The 21,198-nt window shown below is 44.6% G+C and overlaps 1 protein-coding gene across 2 annotated transcripts in view; it reads left to right on the forward strand.

The window, feature by feature from the left end:
* Window positions 1-21,198, forward strand: part of TTYH3 (tweety family member 3) — a 73,501-nt gene that overhangs the window by 33,581 nt on the left and 18,722 nt on the right. For both annotated transcript variants that reach the window (XM_084537261.1, XM_084537260.1), the window contains exons 2-7: window positions 4,389-4,558; window positions 12,863-12,974; window positions 13,892-14,112; window positions 14,872-14,967; window positions 17,561-17,633; window positions 17,994-18,069. In XM_084537261.1, the coding sequence (XP_084393387.1) occupies window positions 4,389-4,558; window positions 12,863-12,974; window positions 13,892-14,112; window positions 14,872-14,967; window positions 17,561-17,633; window positions 17,994-18,069 (748 nt within the window). The remainder of the gene's footprint in view (window positions 1-4,388; window positions 4,559-12,862; window positions 12,975-13,891; window positions 14,113-14,871; window positions 14,968-17,560; window positions 17,634-17,993; window positions 18,070-21,198) is intronic.

Raw genomic sequence — 21,198 nt, forward strand, 5'->3', positions numbered from 1 at the left:
GAAAGTAGTGTGGGCATGACACTATCCCACAGCAGTTTCTTTTCTTGCTCAGAAGACTTCCGTCCTTGATGGAATAAATAGAGATGAGTGCTGCTTTGGCAGCAGCCCAGTTTGCTTCATTTGTTCTTCTGGGTGAACGTTTTTCTCTTCCCACACTCCTTTAACCTCTTCTCTCTGTTTTATTATCGCAATCTTAAGTCACTGCATGGAAATCCAGAAGGAACATTAGTTGCAGATTGAGTGGAAAGCTTTCTCTTGGCAAACGCTAACTTTAAGGTAAAACTATAAACAGCTCTCGATCTGGAAATGATTAAGGCAGCTGTGTTGTTGAGATGCTCAAAAGCTATAGCTGGTAGGTTTTATATTTTGTCCTGTGGGTTGAAATTACAAAGTTTAAGATGAAATAATTTTCAAATTACTGATGGAAGCTTAAAAGCAAATCTGCGTGCTTTTCGAGAACTGTCGGAAGACTTTTAGGTTTCCTCTCAAGTTTCTTCTTGAGGTTTTAGTGGACTTTATGACTAGTGGTAAAATAGCAATGCTATCCAGAAATAGCTGTCATCTATTTCATGTGAAGTTGCTCACTGTGCCGGACTGCTGTTGGTATAGTTTAGGCCAAAAAAAGTGGTAATTGGAAATTGGATAGGCTGAAATTCATAAAAACTTGTACTTAATATGGATTACTTGGAGTCTCTGTGTATTCAGGATTAACTTTCTAACCCTGTGCTGCTGCCAGGACTACCTGTGCCAAGTAACCTTTGTGGCAGAGGGGAGGTGGTGGGAGGACAAGGCCCTAAGCCAGCACTCTGCTGTCCAGTGAAGGGGCAAACCAGCAGGCTTCAGGCAATGCTAAACCTTGACATCTGTGTGCAACCCAGTGTTTACCTCCTGCATTGCAATGCTTCATTTTTTATTTTTATTTTTTAGGTTTTCATTAAGAAATGTGCCTAAATATATCTTGTATATCTCCTTTCTCATCTGTGTAGATCACTACTGCTCTTCTTGACTACCTTTGTGATTGCAGTTCCTTACATGAGGGCACTTCCTGCTGGGGGACGATGGAGTGGCGTGTACATCCCTTAAGTGCAGTTTCAGCAGCAGAAATTAGCCTTCCAGGACCACAGAGATCAGAGAGATACTCACGGAGATAATGATGTAGATCACAGCTGGGGACTTGGGGGCTGAGAGAGCTGCAACCTTCTGTTTGGTGTGGGATTTTTCATCCAGTAGGCAAGTCTGTGTATCGGCTGAGTCAATCCTGGAGACTGTGAATCGTGCTGTGCTGAAGGCTGATCTGCATCCACGTCCTTGGGTGTTACATCAGCACCCAAGGTACCCTCATACCATGCGAACACTCCTGCCTCTGTAGAGCTAACCAGCCCCAGGGGTTTTAGTAGGGGATGTTTTTGCCATGACTTTTGTTTCTTACAGAGATGGTGCCTCTCTCTGCATGGGAACCTAGATGTTTTCTGCCCCTTTTTGTCCTCTTATTCCCATTGAGAGGGTGAATGCCACGAATCCTGGCAACCCAGGCAGAGCTGAGAAAAGCCATTAACACTGCAGCAGGCTGTTGAGCACAGTGCATGCACAAGACCGAGTGTATTCAGGTTTCACGGTGCCTTTCCAAGCTAGCAGTGCTGCTCGTGGTTACTTCCCTGTGCATTGCTATTAACTTTTATTTTGAAAGAGCTGCTGAACACTGCAGCTTCGTCTCCTGCCAGTCTGGCTGATACCACTTGGATTTACACTCATTTTCAGGGACTGCTCTGTCTCCACTTCTGCCATTAGTGTCAGCACAGTGGTAAAATGTTGCTCCTTGAAGTTGTCTCCGTTTTCCTGTAAGGGCAGTTCATGCATCATTCGCTATAAAGGTTCTGGTAGTTCAGCAAATGTTCGAAGACGAATTGATGCTCTTTTGTGGCAAAAGGCCCAGTGCGTAATTTTGCATTTACTTGGGATAACGTGGCCTTGGATAACCGAGTCCCAGATTTAGTGTTGCAGGATAAAGTCTCGGAGGGTTTATCCAGCTTCAACCCCCTTTTTTAAATACTGTTATTTAATCCCAACAAGCAGGCACAGGCATATCTTTGGTTGCGACCAGGCTTTCACTGCCAGCCAGGCTCTGGGTCCTAAACTGACTCATCAGTCAGAAAGATTAACAACCGCTCTGCTGGATGATTTCACTTGTTGTCGTGGCACATATCCATTAATGGAAAACAAATATTCTCTGCAAAATGAAACACAGATCTGGGTGTACTGGCCAGCCAGCCCCTTTTGGCTAAAGGCTTATATTTAAGCACATATTAAAGCGTCCCTTCAAAGTGAGAACTCCAGATTGCTTGGTACATGGCAGTCTTTGTGTGTGTGCTCTTTTCTGTTTGTTCCTTCTCAGTGAGGCTGTTCCTTTCCACCTGGAGCTGCAGAGTGATTTCTTTGCTAATAAAGTCTCTGGGAGGACTTTTTGGTGGGTTCTTCTTTCCGGAGGCAATGCCTGTTAGCAAGCAAGGAGGGCCGAGAGTGCAAGCGAAGAAGTGCAGGCAAGCAGCGCAGGCAAGCTGTGTGTTACCCAAGCCTGAAGCGTTTAAAAAATAACCAGTATCCCCAAGGAGCTTCAGTAGGCTGAATGTGTTGGTTAAATTAGTACTGAGGGCTTGTACATGGCAGGTCTTCAGAAGTGGGAGAAGTTGGGTCTCCGAATGCAGCTTCCCTCTCGAAGGCCTCTTTGTGCTCAGGAACTCGAGCGGTGCACACACCATCTGGCGTAATCATGGGAAAGGGGGATAGTGCTTTTTCCCTTCCAGCCCCGCTTCTCTTGCTTAAAAATCCCAATGTTCAGTTTCAGCTGTTGAGTTTGGGGAAGGTGCACCTGTAAGCTCCCCACGTCCCCAGCGCGCTCAGTGAGCTCTGGGTCTCTTTCTTCAGGCCGCGAAGGCACACAGCACACAGCGACGTGGATCATCTGTCATGCAGCAAGAGAGCCCTAACTGGTGTGAATCTCATTATGTACATCTGATGGGCACTACAGCCCATAAATACTGCCATTTGCTGGGCTGGGAAGTACGTTCAAGTATTGTGTGGCTTATATAGCTTGCCAGAATTCAAACACAGCTGGGAGTACCTATGGAGTAAGATGGGGGAGAAGGAAGGGAAAGAAAAACCTCAGAAGAGGAACTTGCTACCAGATTCCCTTGGAAGTGTTCACAAATTTTGCTGAGAATCTTGCTGCAACTGCGGCAATCTGTGTTTCACATCTTTGACCAGGAGGCAGTTGTTGCTTCAATCAGAAGGAAGCCTATAAATATTTTAAAGGAATTTCTGCATGGGGAGAAAAGAGAGACCGAGTAAAAAAACTTAAACCTTAGTGTTATGTTTGCTGATACAGATCTATGCCTGCCTTCCCAATATTGGGGCAGCAATAGGTATCTTAGGTCCTCTACAGATATTAACGCCATTTTTACTACATTGGCATTTGTCACTGCTACCCAAGGGTTTGCCCAAAAACACTTCTGGGTAAAATAACATCCTTTTACTTCATTCATTCACTTGAGAAAGAGTGGTTGGATTTAGTGTTAGAATTCGTTTAGTTTTTTTATTTAACAAAAATGTTTTGCATTTTTGGGCTTCAGCCAGGATTTTCTGAATAAAAATAAATCGGAATGGAGTTAAACACTTTCTGCCTTCCTTTCCTCCCAGGGAACATCTGAATAGAAATAGGTGCAACAATACCGAAGCTTGTGACTACTTCAAGCTGGTGTGTCTGTAGCATCTGCATTAGTTTTGCTGTATCTGTATATGTGGATGGTATATGGAGGGTTTAGCATGTATTCTAGGTCTACCTAGAATAGAAGCATTGCATGGAGATTTTCTTTTTTTTTTCTTTTTTTTTTTTTTTAAAAAAAAATTCAATATCACACATGCATAATAAATTCCACCCCCTTTCAAACCTACTCATGCACTTGGGTGTCTAATGAATAAGCCTGCATATTTATTCATGAGGATTAAAGAACTGTACAGATAGAGGCAGCTGGCTCAACTATTCATTTATTTTCTCTTTAAATCTACTGACCTCTGATCTGCAGTAAAGAGGGAGCCCTCCCTGATTCACTTTGGCTGCATGCAGAGGGGGCAGACAAAATGGCTCGGCTCATCACAGCTCAGAGGCAGGAGATGGTTTCATAGAGCAGAGAGGCAGGGCAAGGAGAAAGCAGTGCTTGGAGCCCCCTGTTTGTGGCTTTTACAAACAAAACCAAAAACAACATATTAAACAACCAGTTTTCAGGTTTGGCCTTTAGTACTGTCTCACAGTTGAGTCCTCAGACCTCTGGCTGATGGCCTGCGCTGTGGGTGCTCGGTGGTCCCATGCTGACGACTGGTTTTCTTTTCCTCAGGCCCTGCTGCTGTTGGGTGGCGTGGCGCTCTCCTGCCTGGCTCTGGACCTGCTCTTCCTCTTGTTCTACTCCTTCTGGCTGTGCTGCCGCCACCGAAAGAGTGAAGAACATCTCAACGCAGACTGCTGCTGTACAGCGTGGTGTGTCATCATCGCGACCCTGGTGTGCAGGTAAGGCTGAGCACCTCGCTGCACAGGACGTCGTGTGCTGCGTCGTGTTTTCATGCTTGGAGTGCTGTGCCTGTAGTTAGTAAATGTTGGCAATAATCCCTCTTTCCGCTTGGTAGGTGTATGTTTTAAATGTCTGTAATGCATTTCCTTCCTCTCTGCCACTTGCTGAACTGCCTAATGGTTTGAGCGATGTGAAAAGGAATAGGTAATGGGCTGCTCTTTGATGCTTCAAGTGGTAAATCAAGGACGCTGTGTCCTTGGGAGCTTAACACTTAAATGGGAGGGAGACAGAGTTCAGGTATTTGATGGGTCTAGATGGGGATTTCTTAGAGTCTGGTGTCTGAAAAGAATGACTGTGGGGGAGAGTAGATTATGAAGAAAGAGGCACAAATCGTTCTTTTGGATCTGGAAGTACTGGTGTTTGGACTTGGATGTTCAGATTTTGTAGCCTGTATAAGGCACTGCTACATTTTGTTGTATGTACTAATGTACAGAGCTCTCTCCAAGGGTTGCTAGTAATGCTGCTAGTGTCAGCAGTGTTTCATGTTACGACTGAACAATAGCCACTCTTGGAGATGTTCCTGGAAAACCAGCGAATTTAAGTAGTTGGTGGAGAACATAGGCAGAAGAAGTTAAAATGAATGAGTTTAGATTTTGCATTCTGTTTTTTTCTCTCTCTCTTTTTTTTTTTTTTTGCCAATGCAGACAAGGATCCCATTTCCTAGAAAGATAACAATGGGGCATCTGAAAGCAGGAACATGTTTGCAGGCCCCTGGAAAGAACTTTGGGCTTAGTCTGTTTTGACTTGAGCAGAATGAGTTCTCTGGGATCCGTGGACATTTACACTGAGCTTTCTTGCCAATTCTAAGCATCAGCTACTCCAAAAGTCCAGGTGGTCTGAGTTGCCCCTCTGCAGTTCTGAGAGCAGTTCCCTGTTCAGAAAGGAGGTAACAACGAGACAGTTGTATTTTGTTGCATCTCGTGGCTCGCTTTTTCTGTTAAACTGCTGATAGACCATGTCCTGGATACATCACCCTTTTGGAGGCGTACATGTTCCTTGAAGGCCAAGCTTAGCTGTTCAGGGGCTAGACTGTGCTATTAATGGACTTCTCCATTAGAAAGCAAATGGTATTTGCTCTTTCGAGGCACATACTTGAGAGACTAGAAAACCCCTGGAGTACTGGAATAAACACCACAGAGCAGACATTACTATGTTGTGGGTTTAGCAAGCTGGGGATGGATTTGCCTGTAAAAGCCAGGGCTCAGTGGTTTGGAGGAGAGCTAGTGTGTTTGAAAAATAGTGCTGTCTTTGCAGGGAGCTCTTCCATGCTTTGCTGATTGCAAGTAAGTGCCTGGAACAGAAAGGCAAACTAGAGAACAACTCACAAAAAGAAATCTCAACCTCAGACACCTTTCTTTTTAGTGATCTCAGGAGCTTCAGCTGCATCCATTCCAATCCACTGAAAATGCTGTGGTCCTAACCCTTCCTTACAGAAACACTAACTGATGCTATTTATAGTTGTGTTGCTGCTACAGGCTCTTGTTAGCTATTGTTATGCAGCATTTGTGTCCAAGACAGCTGCTGCAGAGTGTGGTAGTTCTGTTTGCTTTTAATTGTAGGCAGGGTGAGGAGGAGGCTTTCTGCATATCTCCCCAAGTGTGCATGAGACAATTTAAAGTTGGAAGGTCAGCATTTAAATTCTGGTAGGCTTGATGTAACTCCCAGTCATGTCCACAAGCTGGAAAACGGCTTAAGCTTGCTCAAAATCTGAACAGTTGATTTACATCCTTGGTGTACCATTTGTTTCTGCAAGTACTAAATGCAGGAGTATCCTTAAAATTAAGATTCTCCTGGAATCTGCGGTGATACTGCCTGAATATTTGGTCTGGCCTTTTTTTAAAGTTCCCCTCTGAAGCTGGCACTTGCAGCGGTAGCAGGATGGTACCAGCCATGGGAGCTGCAGGTGCTGTCCAAGTGCTGGGCTCTCTGTGAAGCCGGGGTCTGTTTTCTGCCCCTCTGACAGCAGCTGGATGCGACAGCGCACTCAACGCGGCGCCTTTTGGCTCTCTGCGCCCGACATCTGGCTGGGAATGCAGATACGGCTTCCGACAAGCAAGGAATCCAATCTGCACTAGCAGGAAGTCCCAATTAGGTACCGGCAGTTAAAGATCAGTCAACTGGAGATGTCCTGTCCTAGCTGTGCGTGACACGCAGCAGAAGTGCCAGACCGGCAGATGCTGTTAGGTTCCAGCGAGAGGGAATAAAGCTCTTCTGAATGTCTGCCTGGGCCTGCAGGCTGACCTGGGAGGCAGTTTGTACCAGGGGGAACAAAGGTGGCTTGGATGCTCAGGCAGTGAGAGGATCCAGAGACTGCTCTGTTCTGTCCAAGTGCCATGGAGTGGGCTGTTGTCTTCCTAGCTGAGAACTAGGTAACTCTGGTTGATCCCAGCCATGCCTAGTACTTGCTTATCTAGGTAGTGGTTAAACCCAGAGGGCAGTTTGTGAATCCTGCTCAGTGCTGGATCGCTGTGGATCACTGTTACCTCTTTTCCTGCTGAGCAAAAGGGAGAATGCTGAGCCAGCAGGAGGGCAGAGCTGGTTAATAGGAATTCTCCAGCAAAATACCTCTCTAATGAGTCCTCCCGGTTGCTTTAATGACAAAGCTGCAGGAAGGACTTGCATAGATTATTCCTTGAAAACCTAGTTCGTTGCTAGACTTTACTAATTTTGATTGGTTTGTGTGTATGGGGAGTTGTCATCTCATATAAATCCCCTCACCCTCAGATCCCTGTAGGTCATGCTAACACACCCGCAAGGGACCTCAGCTCCGAAGGTGGGTAGGAAGCTTCATGGAAAGGATACCTGAAAGAAACGGGTGCAATTAAATGGTGAAAACTTGCTTTCTCAAGTGCTAATAGTGCTTTCCCTTGGTGCTAAAGTGCAAGGTGGTAATTAGACAGACAAATTAACATTCCTCCTGAGAACATGAAGTCTAAAAAGGGCTCTCCTTATGAAGTTCCTGTAATTAAAGATGACTTGGTGTAGTTAGATTATTCATTTCTAAAGATGTGATGTGAATGGCTAGTGCTCATCTTTTCAGACTAGTGACTGGATGCCCACGGGGTTTTCACTGTGTGTGTGTGTTATGACTGGAAGATCTCTCCATCAGCAGGCATGAGTATGTTCTCTGCATCAGATTAATGCTCTGCTGTTCACGTACACCTTGTGTAATCCAGAAAACATTTTTTGCAGGTTGTATTACAAGGAAATGTGGAATTACACCTGATTTCTTTTGCTGTCTCCTTATCATGGAATGTCCTAAGCCCATGCACCTCTTGCATGCAAATAATAGGGAGGCTGTGTCCTTGGGGAAATTCAGCTGTGAGCCTTTCAGGAAAAGAGAGAGGGAAATGGGTGTTTTTTTCTCCAGACGTGAATTTCTTGAGCCTTGTTGAAAAGTGAGACTGAAGTGTACGTACACAACATGCAGTAATTAAAACCATAGTGTTGTCTCTGTATGAATATGTAGAAGTCGCAGCATGCTGCTGGTCTGTCTCTTGTCATATCACTGTCTGAAGAGCTGGTGCAGCACATAGTCGTCTCTCCCTAGTGTGCATCTGTGGGTATGCATTAGTAATGACAGCGTTAATCTTAGGAGTGTACTGTTTTCTTCTTTTAACATACGAGGGTGCCTTAAAACTTACCAAAATGACTGAGTAACCAAGTGGCTTTTTAAATGCTGTATCAAGCATCAGGAGAAATTTCTTAAATGTCCCATTGGAGCTTAGTAGATAAATTTTAAGATTATTCTTACTTAAAAATACCATCGAGAAGGAAGGAAGAGGAGAGGTGGTGCTAGTGAAGGGGGCAGGAGAGTGACAAAAGTAGGTCTGGGAGGAAGAACCGAGGCTGGGGTGGTGTGGACTGAGGAGCTGAGGTGTGTGCGTGCTGGGGAGGGGAGTGCGGCAGAAGGAAGAATAGCACAAGCGGAGATGAGTTTCCTACAGAAGTGTTGAAAATGCGTTGGAGTATCTTCCAGAGGGTGCTAGGGTGGGAAGAAAGCTGTGTCATTCAGGAATGCTGTTCTTGTATCCACGCTGCATGACAGAACTGCAGGCTTCCTCACTGGGCGATGGTTTTGTCATCATGGACTGGGAGATGTCTGCGCTGTCTGAGGCTCCGGAGCCGTCCGGGGTCTGTGCAAGAAGCCATGAGATCGGTCCTGACCTCAGGGACTTAACACTGTTGGGTTAGGATGAGTCGATCTATTTTTACTTTAAAAGAGTGAGCTCAAATGAAAGGGAGCCCCTGGTTCTTTTTAATCAAATAAAAGGTAGTTAAAAACTGCTTCAAATCCTTAAATCTGCTTTGAACAACAGCAACTTATACCGGGGTGTGTAGGCAGGGATTTGAAACAACTGTTGGATTTAGATAGGCCAAATGCAAGCAGAAAGCAATAGCAGCACTTCTCTCTTCCCCCGCCGGCGGCTCCCCCCCTGCCTGCCCTTTGGCTCAGCTTCCCCCTCGGTCACAGCGTGGATCCAGGCAGCTGCAACCAGCCCGTGCCTCTGGGCTGCAGGGATGGATGGCTTCCCTCCCTCTAGCATGATAGGAAGGGGAACTGCCACAAAACGGCACACGGCTTGCTCCTAGAAGGAATGGCTCCGTGTAAGTAGCTCTTGCTAGCACAGCATACGAATGCAGAGCTGGCTTTTGCTGCGCAGTAATGGAATAATTAATGTGCTGTCTGTAGGTTCTGGTGGATGTATGGTATGCACATCTAGAGGAATGTGTTGCTTGAATTAAATGGCTTTTATCCTAATTCCTGTTGCTCCAGGAAGAGGCGGATGCCCAGCCTAACCCCGAGCAGCCGGTATCCCTCCCGTCCCTCAGCCAGCCACCCCACATTAATTAATTGTCCTGCATGACGCCCTGTGGTACGGAATACCCCTTTGGCCAGTTGGGGTCGGCTGTCCTGGGTCTGTCCCCTCCCAGCTGGAGGGACTCTACCAGGGAGTGTAGCTGTGGAACAAAGAATAATGGCTTTGAACAAAGCCTTGTGCCGTTAGCACAAGAGGCACCAGTGCCCGAAGGACCTGGGGCAAAGGCAGGAACATCAGACAGACAGCCGTGGGGAGCAGAGGCTTGTCTACCATCCAGAACACAGTGGGGGACCCAGCCACAAACGTAAACCAGATGGCAGCGTTGAATGCATGCATGAAAATCAACCTGGCAGTGGCATGGGACATAGGGGTGGAACTGGACGACCCCCTGGTTCGGCACCCTGACCACCAAACACCATGGGCATCTCACAGGCTTACCTGCAAGATGTCCCAGCAATAAACAACTCCGTTGCCGATTCTCAGGGGTTGAACGAGTGCTTCTTTTTTTGGGAGGGGGCTAAAGTTGCACCAATGGGAGGTTTAGGTTGGATATTAGGAAAAACTTCTTTACTGAAAAGGGTGTTAGGTATTGGAATGGGCTGCCCAGGGAAGTGGTTGAGTCAACATCCCTGGAGGTCTTTAAAAGACGTTTGGATGTAGAGCTTAGGGATATGGTTTAGTGGAGGACTTGTTAGTGTTAGGTCAGACTTTGAACTGGGTGATCTTGGAGTTCTCTTCCACCCTAGGTGATTCTGTGATTCTGTATGAGTAGTGACAGTACCTAGGTGGTTATGGGCGGCTGGGGGTGGTAACACGATGCTGGGCAGGACACCTGCGAGGATGGATGGCTGCTGGGATGATTCTGCCTCTCTGATATGGTAAAGAGGTTTGAGTCAGTTGCCTGTAGTTGGCAGCACTTGATAAATGTTTCTCTTGTGTAAAGTGGCTAAGGTACCTAGCAGTGTTGTATCTTTAAGGACAAAATGACTGCTGCCACTTCATGCAGAGTGCTGTTTCTGAGCCTTTTCCACCAAAAAAAAAAGTGCTACTGTGGTGGGAATACTGAGAACCAAGCAGCAGGTTTTGGGCACTCACCAAGCCTTTGCTGAAAGAATAGCATTCTAGTAGCTGTAATGGGATGAATAAACATCACTTGCCAATTAGAGGGTTCAAATCTGCATATTCAATGCCTGGAATGTCCTGGAATTTATTTGGTGTTGACAGTATAAACAACTGCTAAAGTTTGCTGCTGCTGTGGACAATGAAATGGTTTGTCTGAATTTGTTTGCTCTGATAAGACCAGGGGAAATTCAAGCCAGAGGTTTGTAATTGCAGTGATGGGATGCTGAGCTGTCTTATCCTGGGAACAGCTCAGGATCTGTAATCTCTCTAGTTCTCAGGGATGGGGAGTGCTGTTTTTTTTTTGTTTGTTTCTGTTTTGTTAATCTTCATCACCACCACCTGCATCCTAGGCATGCATTATCAAGCTCTGATTATAGCTGCAACCAGGGAGGAATGCAGAGGGCTTTTCTCTCTTCCATTATCAGCATTGTTGCCATTGTGAAAATATTTGAGGAATGTTGTTCATGAAGAAAGAGACTGAATTCTTGTATTAACACTAAATATTAGGAGTTACATACGTGCTACCTCTCTTTGTGTATGATGTAGCTGTCTCCCATCCCTGGGAGACTCTTCAGCTAAGGCTTATAGACCAAGCCCCCTGTAATTTCTGGAGTTTTTATTGTTGGAAAAAGCATGGGGCTGACGTGGATTTTCATAGGGGCTCTGCTTCCAGTGTGTGATCTTTACTTCTATTTCTTGCACATGTGAAGAAAACGTAGAAGTGCAGCCAGGTGACTATATTGTTCTGCTCACTGGTTTTGGGATGCGTGAGACATGGGAAGGGAAGGGTGGATGCTGTGTTCCTGCAGAACAGGAGTGACAGCTTAAACAGTCATTTGGACTGCAGACTGGTGTACATGCCAGAGCAAATCTAGGCAAGTTTCTGTTATCCAGACAAAGCCCACCCTGGCCTGCTTAGGTTCATTCTCCAGCTGGGTGATGGAGGTGAAGAACGCTGAATGTCCTTTTGTGACCCTTCCTGTTAAACCAAGACCCTGCACTTCCTTGTTCTGGAAGCTGTTTGCCTTGCTTCCTTCCTCTTTCATACCTCCTTCAAACCACCTCTGTGAGTGTGGTGCTATAACCCAAGCACAAAGTTATTGTGAGGAAATTGCTTCATCCAGAATTTTTTTAACATATTTAAATAAATAAAAAAAAAAATCCTTTCTCCTACACCACCACCAGCTTCGTTTCCAGTTCCACCATCTTGGTGTCTTGAGAACCATCCCGGAAAAGATTCTGGATGTTCTGAAGACAAAAGTGACATGAGAATGGGAAATGTGTATCCTGGTAATGTTTGTTTCCCCTAAGTTCAGTTGTATAAACCCTTAACAAGTTCTTTCTTCCTCTGTTATTAGTAAAAATGGGCTTGGGAAGAGGAATGGTGAGTTCCTGTGGTAATGCCTTAATAGAAGGGGTATTGCTGACTTGCTTCAGATAATCTCCTGGTTGTAACTCAGTTACAGGATCTTCCTCCTGTAAGTGAGGCTTAAGCTAATATGGTTTACTTCATAATTGGGGCAGACTGATATGTGTGGACAGTTACGGCAAATCAACTGATAGGTGGTAATTTGCCAAGCAGCTGGAGTTGAATTGTGTCTGCAAGCTTGAAAATCACTTGCTTAAAAATAAATAAGCTTTTTGTCCTAGCAAGTTATTAAGCTTTGCTTCCAAATAGTCTGAATCAGTACAACTCAAATGCTTCTAATGGAAGATAAATCAAGATAGATGATGTTCATGCATATTTCAGAGTGTAGCTAGAGAAGACATGGAAAATAGATCCAGAAGACACCACCATAGACAAGTAGTCAATGCAAGCTCTCAGTATCCTTTTCTTAAAAATGTAATGAAATGATCTGTATTTCATGTCCAGAGAAGGCATGGGGTTCCTGGCAGAGCAATGGTAGCACCCATTTCCTCTTGCAGGAGCCACTGGAGTGCATGTTGGCTGTCTTGATTTCTGCTTGCCCATGGCTGGGTCTGAGCTCTCTAATGGCTCTCTAACAGATTGTCATTCATAAATGAAGCTCATACATTAAGAAGGGATGGTTCATTATATGGATGCTATATAGACAATTGTTGGCTGCGTGGGAAATGCAGGAGAACATTCACAGATTGACTTTTCTGGTGGTTGCTGGGGAGCATAATTACCCCAGCTGCTCTTTGTGGAGGCATGAAGCTTTCCTTCCTGTAAAAGGTGCTGATGTGACCATGAAGGGCCTTGCAGAGGTAAGCGGTGCATTGTATTGCTACCCTTTAGCTTTAACTATACCCTTTCTTGCTTTTTTACCTCTGCAGTGCTGGAATTGCTGTTGGCTTCTATGGGAATGGAGAGACCAGTGACGGTATTCACCGGCTGACCTACTCGCTGCGCCATGCAAACCGCACTGTGGCGGGTGTCCAGGACCGGGTAAGTGCAAGGGAAGGCACCCTCACAAATGGGGAATGAGGGAATGAGCAGACATCCTCGGCACCTCTTCTCCTGAATCTGTCTGTGCCTGTATCTCTGCCTTTTTTTTGTTGTTGTTAGTCTCCAAGCTTAGAGATGTGCTAAAATTTCCGTTAATGGAGTGATGCTTTCTTCAGCTCTTCTAAAAATATCAGAGCAAACACAGCTTGTTAAATGAAGTCTTCTCTTTGCGATTGTGCTTGATTTAAACACGGCTTCTGATCGGCTCTATTCCATGGACATGGAGGCAGGCCAAAGCAGATGAGTCTGTTAGTAGAATATATCATTTTAGCACAATTGGTTATTGCTGTAGTACCTCAAATTTCATGGTACCTTTCTGCAACCCTGATGGCTACAGGTACTAATATCAGGGCATTGTAACCTTCCACAAATGTCCCTCCACTAGACTTAATTGTAGACATTTTTAACCTGTTTTAGAACTAAGGTGAACAAATATTAAGGGAAAAAAAAATTGCCTTCACAGCCCTAGTGGCTGTGTTCTGGGTTTGTGCTGTTCTGTTCTATATTTCGATATGGAAAATGACTTTTAAACCGTGTTTAAAGCAAAGGTACAGAAGGTGGTTAAAAAAGGGATGGCTATTGTGATTTAAGATTTCCTGCTTATCAGCAGAGCCTGTTTAACACGTTGTAAAGTGTGTAGGTATGGTGAAGGCTCAGCTGAGATACCATCAGAGGACAACTTGCAAACAATCAACTTTATAGATGCTTGTAGGTTGTTTTTGAAGGGCAAGCAGTCTCAGCCTCTTAAGACAGAAAAGCAGTAGTTTGGAAGCTGTCCATAACTCACTAGTAAGAATGAATCCTCTTTTACTTCTGTGACTTCCTAAGCTTTTTTTCTTTTCTTTGCCACACTGTAGGTGTTAGATACTGCAGTGGCCCTGAACCAAACAGTGGAGCCAAACTTACTCGTCCTGGAGGAGATGTTTGCAAAGCAGACAGACTACCTGCACATTATCCAGAAGTTACAAGGTCTCTTGGATGATCTGGTCAGGCAAACCACTGAGATCCCCTTTTGGAAGAATGAAGAGCTGTCTCTGGAGGAGCTGGCAATTCAAATTGACCTCTATGACTGGTACAGGTGTGTACTGTGCTGTAGTACAATGGTTGCATTTGTTTTGGCCTGTTTTGCAATAATTAAGTGCGTGTTCTGGGTGGTTGAGCCAAAGGCCATGTATGTTACTACAGGTGCTCTTGGCCCAGTCCACTGATTTCATTTCTTAGAGCAAAAATGCATTCAGTTTAAATGAAAATGCATGGCAACAACTTTTCCCTTAATTTTCAGTTGGTTAATTACCAACTGAAGGGAAGCTTATTCTCCACATAAAAAATCTTGTACAAAAGCTTGTGTTCTAAAACTGGGGAATTGTTTGTATATTAACTAGATAGAGTAGGAAACTGAACTTGTTCCTTGGCTAACTTCCCTTTTTACTAAAGTTATTGAATAAAAGATCACACCAAGTGTATTCCATGAAAGAATGCCTCTATCCACACGTATGGATTAACTGAAGCACATTCTGACAAATGGCTAGTTCAAGAAAGTGCAATGCTTCTTTGCCTAATGGTGTCTAGTTGCATATAACTTGTACAGTAGCACAAGATTAGCAGTCTCATTTCTCAACAACTGTGTATGCTGAGCACGTTGTTTAAAGGCTTTTGCATGCCTGGTCTCCATACCCAGGAAATAGCCAGTGCTTTCTGCAGATAAACCATTAGCAGTGTCTCTTACTCAAAGAAAAGTGAGGCTAATTTTTTTTTCTCCATTAGTTACTTTACCTGCTTAATCTATTGTTTGTATACACCAGTTTTCCTTTGCCAACTATGTTTTTATTTGCTGCAGGTGGCTGGGTTACTTGGGCCTGCTCCTGTTCCACGTTCTAATATGTTTGCTGGTGCTCTTCGGACTCATTAGAAACTCCAGAGCCATTCTTTTGGGGTAAGTCCTGACCCGGGTACAGTGCAGAAGGAAGGCCAGCTGAGTGCAAGTGCCTGATAGCTTAAACCTCTAGACTCTTGTCCATTGATTTCAAGGGCTTTTGAGGCTGAACAGTTTAAATCTGTCTCTTAACGTAGAGAGCCTTTGTAGCACATTGCTCTGTGGTTTGGATTAGGGCTACATGCAAGAGAGGTTCACAGGCAGGAGCTATAAGATTCAGTGGTACTGTTGTCACTTTGCTTTCGCATCAAAACCAAGTAACTCCTCTGGGTAGTCTGCCTTTTGCTGGATAGCACTGGTAGCCTCTGTTTGCCTGGGAGTCAGCTGGTAGATAGTAATGTGGACAGCCTCCCTTGAATTTACAGGTTTAAAAAATTTCCCTGTAATTCTCTACAGTGGTGAAGGCATTTGTTAATGGCTGATAAGCTTTGCATGTGTTTACACAGCCTGGTAGCATGCCTTTTGTGTCACGATCTGCTCTTGTTTACCTTTGGCTGTCACACCTGAAGACACTTTAAACTGAGAACACACAATGATTTGTACAGCTATGAGGAGGAGTCTTGTTGCCATGGTACTGCAATATTAATGCATATCTGCTTCTACAAAGCTCTGCAAATGCTGCCATGCTGAGGCCCCGCTACAAGAAAAAAAATATTTCTCTATGTTGAAGCTTGGTTTAATTTGGCACATTTGGCAAAGATACTGGTTTCGTGAACATAATGACAGTTTGACAACTGACGTAGCCAAGAGTTTATCCTGGTACATGGTGATACCATTAATAATTGGAATGCGTATTCAGATTTGTTATTTGCCAGATGACTTCATACCTGGCAGGTTGTACAGACAAAAGTCCAAGTGTATGCACAGATGGTAAACCCAGAGTTTAAATTAGAATCTCATTCCATGTTAGCCAGAAGTTCATATTAAGGCATTCCCCAAAGGGAGCACATGGCATAGAGAAGCAAGTGTGTCACAGCCAAGCAAGATGGTGAAATGCCAGTTTTCGATCTTCCAGCCAAGCAATCAGTTACTGACCCAGTCATCTTCATTTAAAGTAAAACAACGACTGTGTCACATTGAACAGATCACCACGCTCAGCTGAAGGCACCAAGTGGTGTTGTCCTTATGTCATAAAACCACAGAACCTTGCTGATCCATGACTGATAATTTTTGTATCCTTTTTAAAAAGCATAATAAGGTATTCAGCCACTTTATTCCAGAGTGCTGTGCAAGGCTCAGTCTGGTGAGGCTCCATGACTTCTGCAAGGCGAATTCCCATCCTGTGAATGGATCTGTGGTCCCTCAGAAATATGTTGTTAAACTGAGGAATAGATCTTTTTTAAAATAAAAATAAAAATCAGACCCACAAATATATTTTTGTAAAGCTCTAGTCTTCAGTGAAACAAGTGTAGCAGAAAAGAGATGCCCCTTCCTCATGGCTCACACTAGGTTTGACTAAATAATAACTTGATTATGAGTTTGTTGTGTTTTTTTTTTTGTTGTTTTGTTTTGTTTTTGGAGGGAAGGTGGGAGGAACCTCCTTGTATTACAAAGCCTGAAGTCAAAAGCATGCCTGAGAAAGCAAGCCAGTACCCCTTTACTCTGAAGATAGGGATGCATAAAATGATACAGCTTATTAGTCTGCATTCCCATACCTGAGGGAGTTGAGGAGCACTTTTGCCTAAATGTCTCTAGCACTCATACTGACAGCAAAGGTGAAGAGCTAATGTGCTGGTTGGGGAAGTGCAAAAGCTTTTCCCACTGCTGTGTGCTAGCTGGGTATCAATGAGATGACCGCTCCATCATCTCGCTGCTTTGTGTGTCTGTCTTGGCCTGATAGCAGCCATTTCCCACTGTTTGTGCCAGTAATGAGGTCCGGCTGCCAGAACGAAACTTAAGTCTGTGCAGAGATGTGCTCACGTGGCATCTGTGGAAGGGATCTGAACCATTGCTCTGAGCTGTTTGCCTACAGATGCTTGGCTCTCTCCTTGGGCTATGTGAGGTGCTCAGGTGGTGTTCAGATGCTTACAGCTGGAGACCAAAGTCAGGTATCCTAACACGGGCAAAGTATTCCTTCCACTGCATGTAGCCAATGCGTTGCTTACACCAGACAGCCTTGTTTATTCTAGAAACAGAAGGAATTTGCCCAATTTTGTTGTTTTTATATATACATGTATATCTATAGGGTGGGAGGGTATTTTTCTCTGAATATCTTCTGGGTTTAGAAAGTAATGTCCAGAGTGAGACTAGTTCAAGTGATAGGATTGTAGCCATTTGTCTGCCAGTCTGCCTTCCCCTGGATCACCCCTGTGCCTTTGGCTTCCTTGCTATAAGCAGACTAAAGGCTTCTCTTTGGGCATCTTCCTTCCCTGCAGCCCCAGGGCCAGGAAACATGGGAAGCAACAACTGGACATAAACTTTCCTGGTTGCTGCTGTCTGCAGCATATAAAATGAGATGATTTGTCTGAAGATGCAGTATTTGTTAATTTTTTGGTTTTGGTAATTGCTTTGGACTCCACATAATACATCCTGTAAAAGATCTGGATGCTTGAAATCAGAGCTTCTACATCTGCCATCTGTCTGTCTCCTACAGGGTTTGTTTGCTTGGGGTGTTTGCCCTGATTGTCAGCTGGGGATCCTTGGGTCTGGAGTTGGCTGTCGCAGTGGTAAGTGGCTCTTGTCCAAGTCCCATTCACCCTTTCCTGCAGAGTTATCAAACACAAGATTAAGTAGCTATTAATGCATATTATGGTGTGCCTGTTTTACTGTGTCTCTTGTTCTAAGAAGCTGTCCCAGTAATTTGCGTCCATGAGAAGTACAGAGCTACTCCGTGGTGGGTTGCACTGGCTCGTACTCCAGCACTGCTGCGGCTGTGTAAAGCTGTGCTAGAGGGGATGGTGATGAGAGACTTCAGTGTCTGAAAAATCCCTATAGTGGAGGGTTCCCTGATGCTAACCTGGCTCAACTGCTCTTTGATATTAGTGTTCTTTGAAATTCCTTTTCCCTTTTGTCTTGTCTCTACCTAGGGTTCCAGTGATTTCTGTATTAACCCTGATGCTTACGTCTCCAAAGTGGTTGAAGATAATGCAGTGCTTAGTGCTGGTAAGTGCTGGGTCTGGCTTTGGCACAGGGAACTGTGGCTCCAGCTGTCACATAGGAGCATGGCAGTGTCTGAGAATTTGTGGCTGTGTTTGGAACCCAGCAACCTGCGTACAGTGGGAAAAGCAGATGTGTGTGGAGCTCTGGAAAACCAGCGTTCTTCCCAAAAAGCATTTATACTCCAGTCAGAAGTCCATACGTACATTTTAATTATTTTTGTCAGAAAAGCCTTTAGAATCTTTATTTCATCTTGGCCCTAAGATGGAAATGGCTGATATAGTGGAACAACAGAACTCCATGGATTATTTTCTTTAAATGTAGCAGCCTTGGTCTTGTTTCTCCTCCTTTAAGTGACGGAACTGTAGCAGTATGAGTGTGCAGTTTGAGTTGTCATTTTTAAAATCTGCTCTTGGGTCTGTATCCCAGCATCTAGAGTATTTATTTTTGTATTTGTTATTAACAAATATATGTCAATTTGTCTCTTAATGGTGGTTATAAATAGGAGTCTTTTGAAAGCTAATTTAAAGGGTAAATGAACGGAAACAGCAGGAAAGAGAAGTATGAATTTCCCTTTCCATTATAAATGCAGTATTTTGATTGCTTTGTTTACCCTGTTCCATTTCAAGCAATATGCCTGCATCACTGTGGCATTCAGCTGAAGCACTGATGGATTTTGTGTTTATCACTCCTAATTTAGACTGAAGTGGTTGGTTGAGATTAGGGGTGCCTCCAATTTGGACCTTGGGGGCAAAACAGATATTCAGAACTGTGGCTTAACAAAAATATGGCTGGGTGCTTGCCAGCAGAGATAAGTGCTAAAAAGGAAAGGTATTTTTCAGGGCTGGGTCTGCTGCTTAGCTAATAAAGTGAGCTTTTCTTTTCTCCCACCCTCTCTCCTCCTGATAATCCCTCTATACATTTCTGTGATGATAAATCACAGATAAGCCATGATACTGATTTGTAAAAGGAGCCACATGTGTCTTTGCTGGTTCTTATTTGCTGGAATCTGAGAATCTTTGCCATGTGTACCCAAGATCTAGTGTTATTGCTGTGTGCTTAGCCAATCGCTGCCTCTCACTGCGTAACTGATGGGGAATTAGGTATGTAGCGATGGCTGAGGATGCAGGGATTGGAAGCAATAAGAAATATTTATGTCTGGAGGCAGAATGTAGTATAAAAGAGTACATGCCAGTTGATATTACCACAGTGCAGCTTATTCTTGGAGACCCTTATTTATTGATTTCCTGGAGGGAAGAGGAGAGAGCCTGGCAGTTCACAACAGATGGGTCTTTGTAACAAAGAAATGCAATAAGGGAAGAGAATGAGTGTTTAACACTGCACAAGATGAAAATCCTCCCTTGGTTGTGAGGGTGACGGCGATGTGGCTTCAGGTGCCAGCTAGCCTCTGTGTTGTTCGAGGAGATGAACAGGCTAGGGAGGCCAAGGGGAAATATGTGACACTAATGTCAGCTGTGTGCTGTAGTAACTTGGTAACCCAAACCAGAACATTTGGAAACAATTTGGTTGACCCTGAGAAACTGAAGGAACACCTTTCCATGCAACTTTTCCGTTTCACTTGTTCTTGTCAGCTCCTGCAGGTTTTTGCTCCTCGGTGTCGTGCACGTGGAGGCTGCTGGTGGCTGGGCCTGGCACTCCCCTCCCTCCTCCTGCTTCCCCCAGCAGGGACAGTCAGCTCCCCGGCGTGAAATAAGGCTCTGTTCTGGCAGCTCCGCCAGCTCCAACAGTTGCTAAGACTCCATAAATAACGGTGAATGGGGCTGAGTGAGACGCTGAAGAGGAGGAAGAGCAGGTGTTGTCACAGGCCTGAGCTGGAAGGCCGGCCTCCTCCGTGGGCTGCTGGTGTGTCAGCTCCCTGCTGTTCGGCAGCCGTTCCGCGTTCACAAGCACCTTTCCTTCTCTACAGAAGGAAATCAGCCTTGCTTCTGAGCCTGCCATCGCACCAGGCAGCTGGTGGGGAGGTGATCAAATGTTCCGCCTTGCCATATGAATTTCCACTGCTCTGCTGTAGTTTATGGTCAGGAAGCGATGGAAATAGGCCTTGGTCCCCTGCGTCGGGAGCGTCCTGTGCACCTGAGCAGGAAGGAAGACCACGATATCAGTGCTGTGATGTGGAACTGTTCAATGAGGCTTTAATCCCAATGGCAGTTCTCTAAAAACACCTTTATAAGTCTGAAAAAAGTGTTGGTATCCCTTAATACTCTTGGCTGTGAACTGTGGCAATCGCTTTGTGATCAGTTGAGCTGTGTCTGTGACGGGGACAGGCTTGAGGAGGCAGGGCAGGCGGCTGGGAGCCAGACCCAGGGCTGTCCTCCTGGGGGAAGCTGTTTGAAGGCTCCCAGATCTAGTGCACAGGCTCTTCACACACTCTGCTTTGCTGCAGGATAGATGGATGAGGCAGGAGTGTTTCAAGATTGTTCCAGCTAGTTTCACTGAAGTGCATCCTGCTGTGAATTTTTCAGTTCAGAAAACAGATCGCTAAGAGAAGGTGTGAGTTGAAGGAGGGGCTCACAGTCAATGGAAGAAGAATCCAATAGGCGTTACCATACATGTAGAAATCACGATTATTTTGGAAATCACTCAAGCTGAAATTGGACTGGGAGAGCAGTCATGTTTTTTATTCTTGCCTAGGTGTCTGCTTTTTACTAGTGCTGGGGTATAAGATACTGGGCTGGGCGTTGTTATCTGCTTTTAAGGACGTTTAAGAACCAACAAAGAATCTTAAATGTAAAACAACAGGAAGCTTTATAGTGCTGGGTCAACTTTTCCCTTTAATCACTACTTTAAGTTGTTTTTAGATATGGTGGATTGTAATATTCCCAGCCTTGTGTTCTGGCATTCAGACTAGCACTGAGTGGCCCAGGTTTGTGTATTTGCAATGTTTTTTTTTGCTGTTGGTTATCGTATTATTTTCCAGAAAAAAAAATAACATCATTGGATACTGGGCAACTAGTATGTTAATATTTCTGTTTATGTATTAATTGCTGTTTGCCAATCTAAATAGAATTAATGGAGCTGAGAATAATCTGATTAAATGCATCATTATTGTTGTAATGTTTTTAGCTGGCAAGTAGATGTCCTTGTTTTGTAGAGAAAATGTGCTGCATTTAAAAA

The sequence above is a fragment of the Aythya ferina genome (assembly GCF_964211825.1).
Source record: "Aythya ferina genome assembly, chromosome: 15".
Classification (NCBI taxonomy): domain Eukaryota; kingdom Metazoa; phylum Chordata; class Aves; order Anseriformes; family Anatidae; genus Aythya; species Aythya ferina.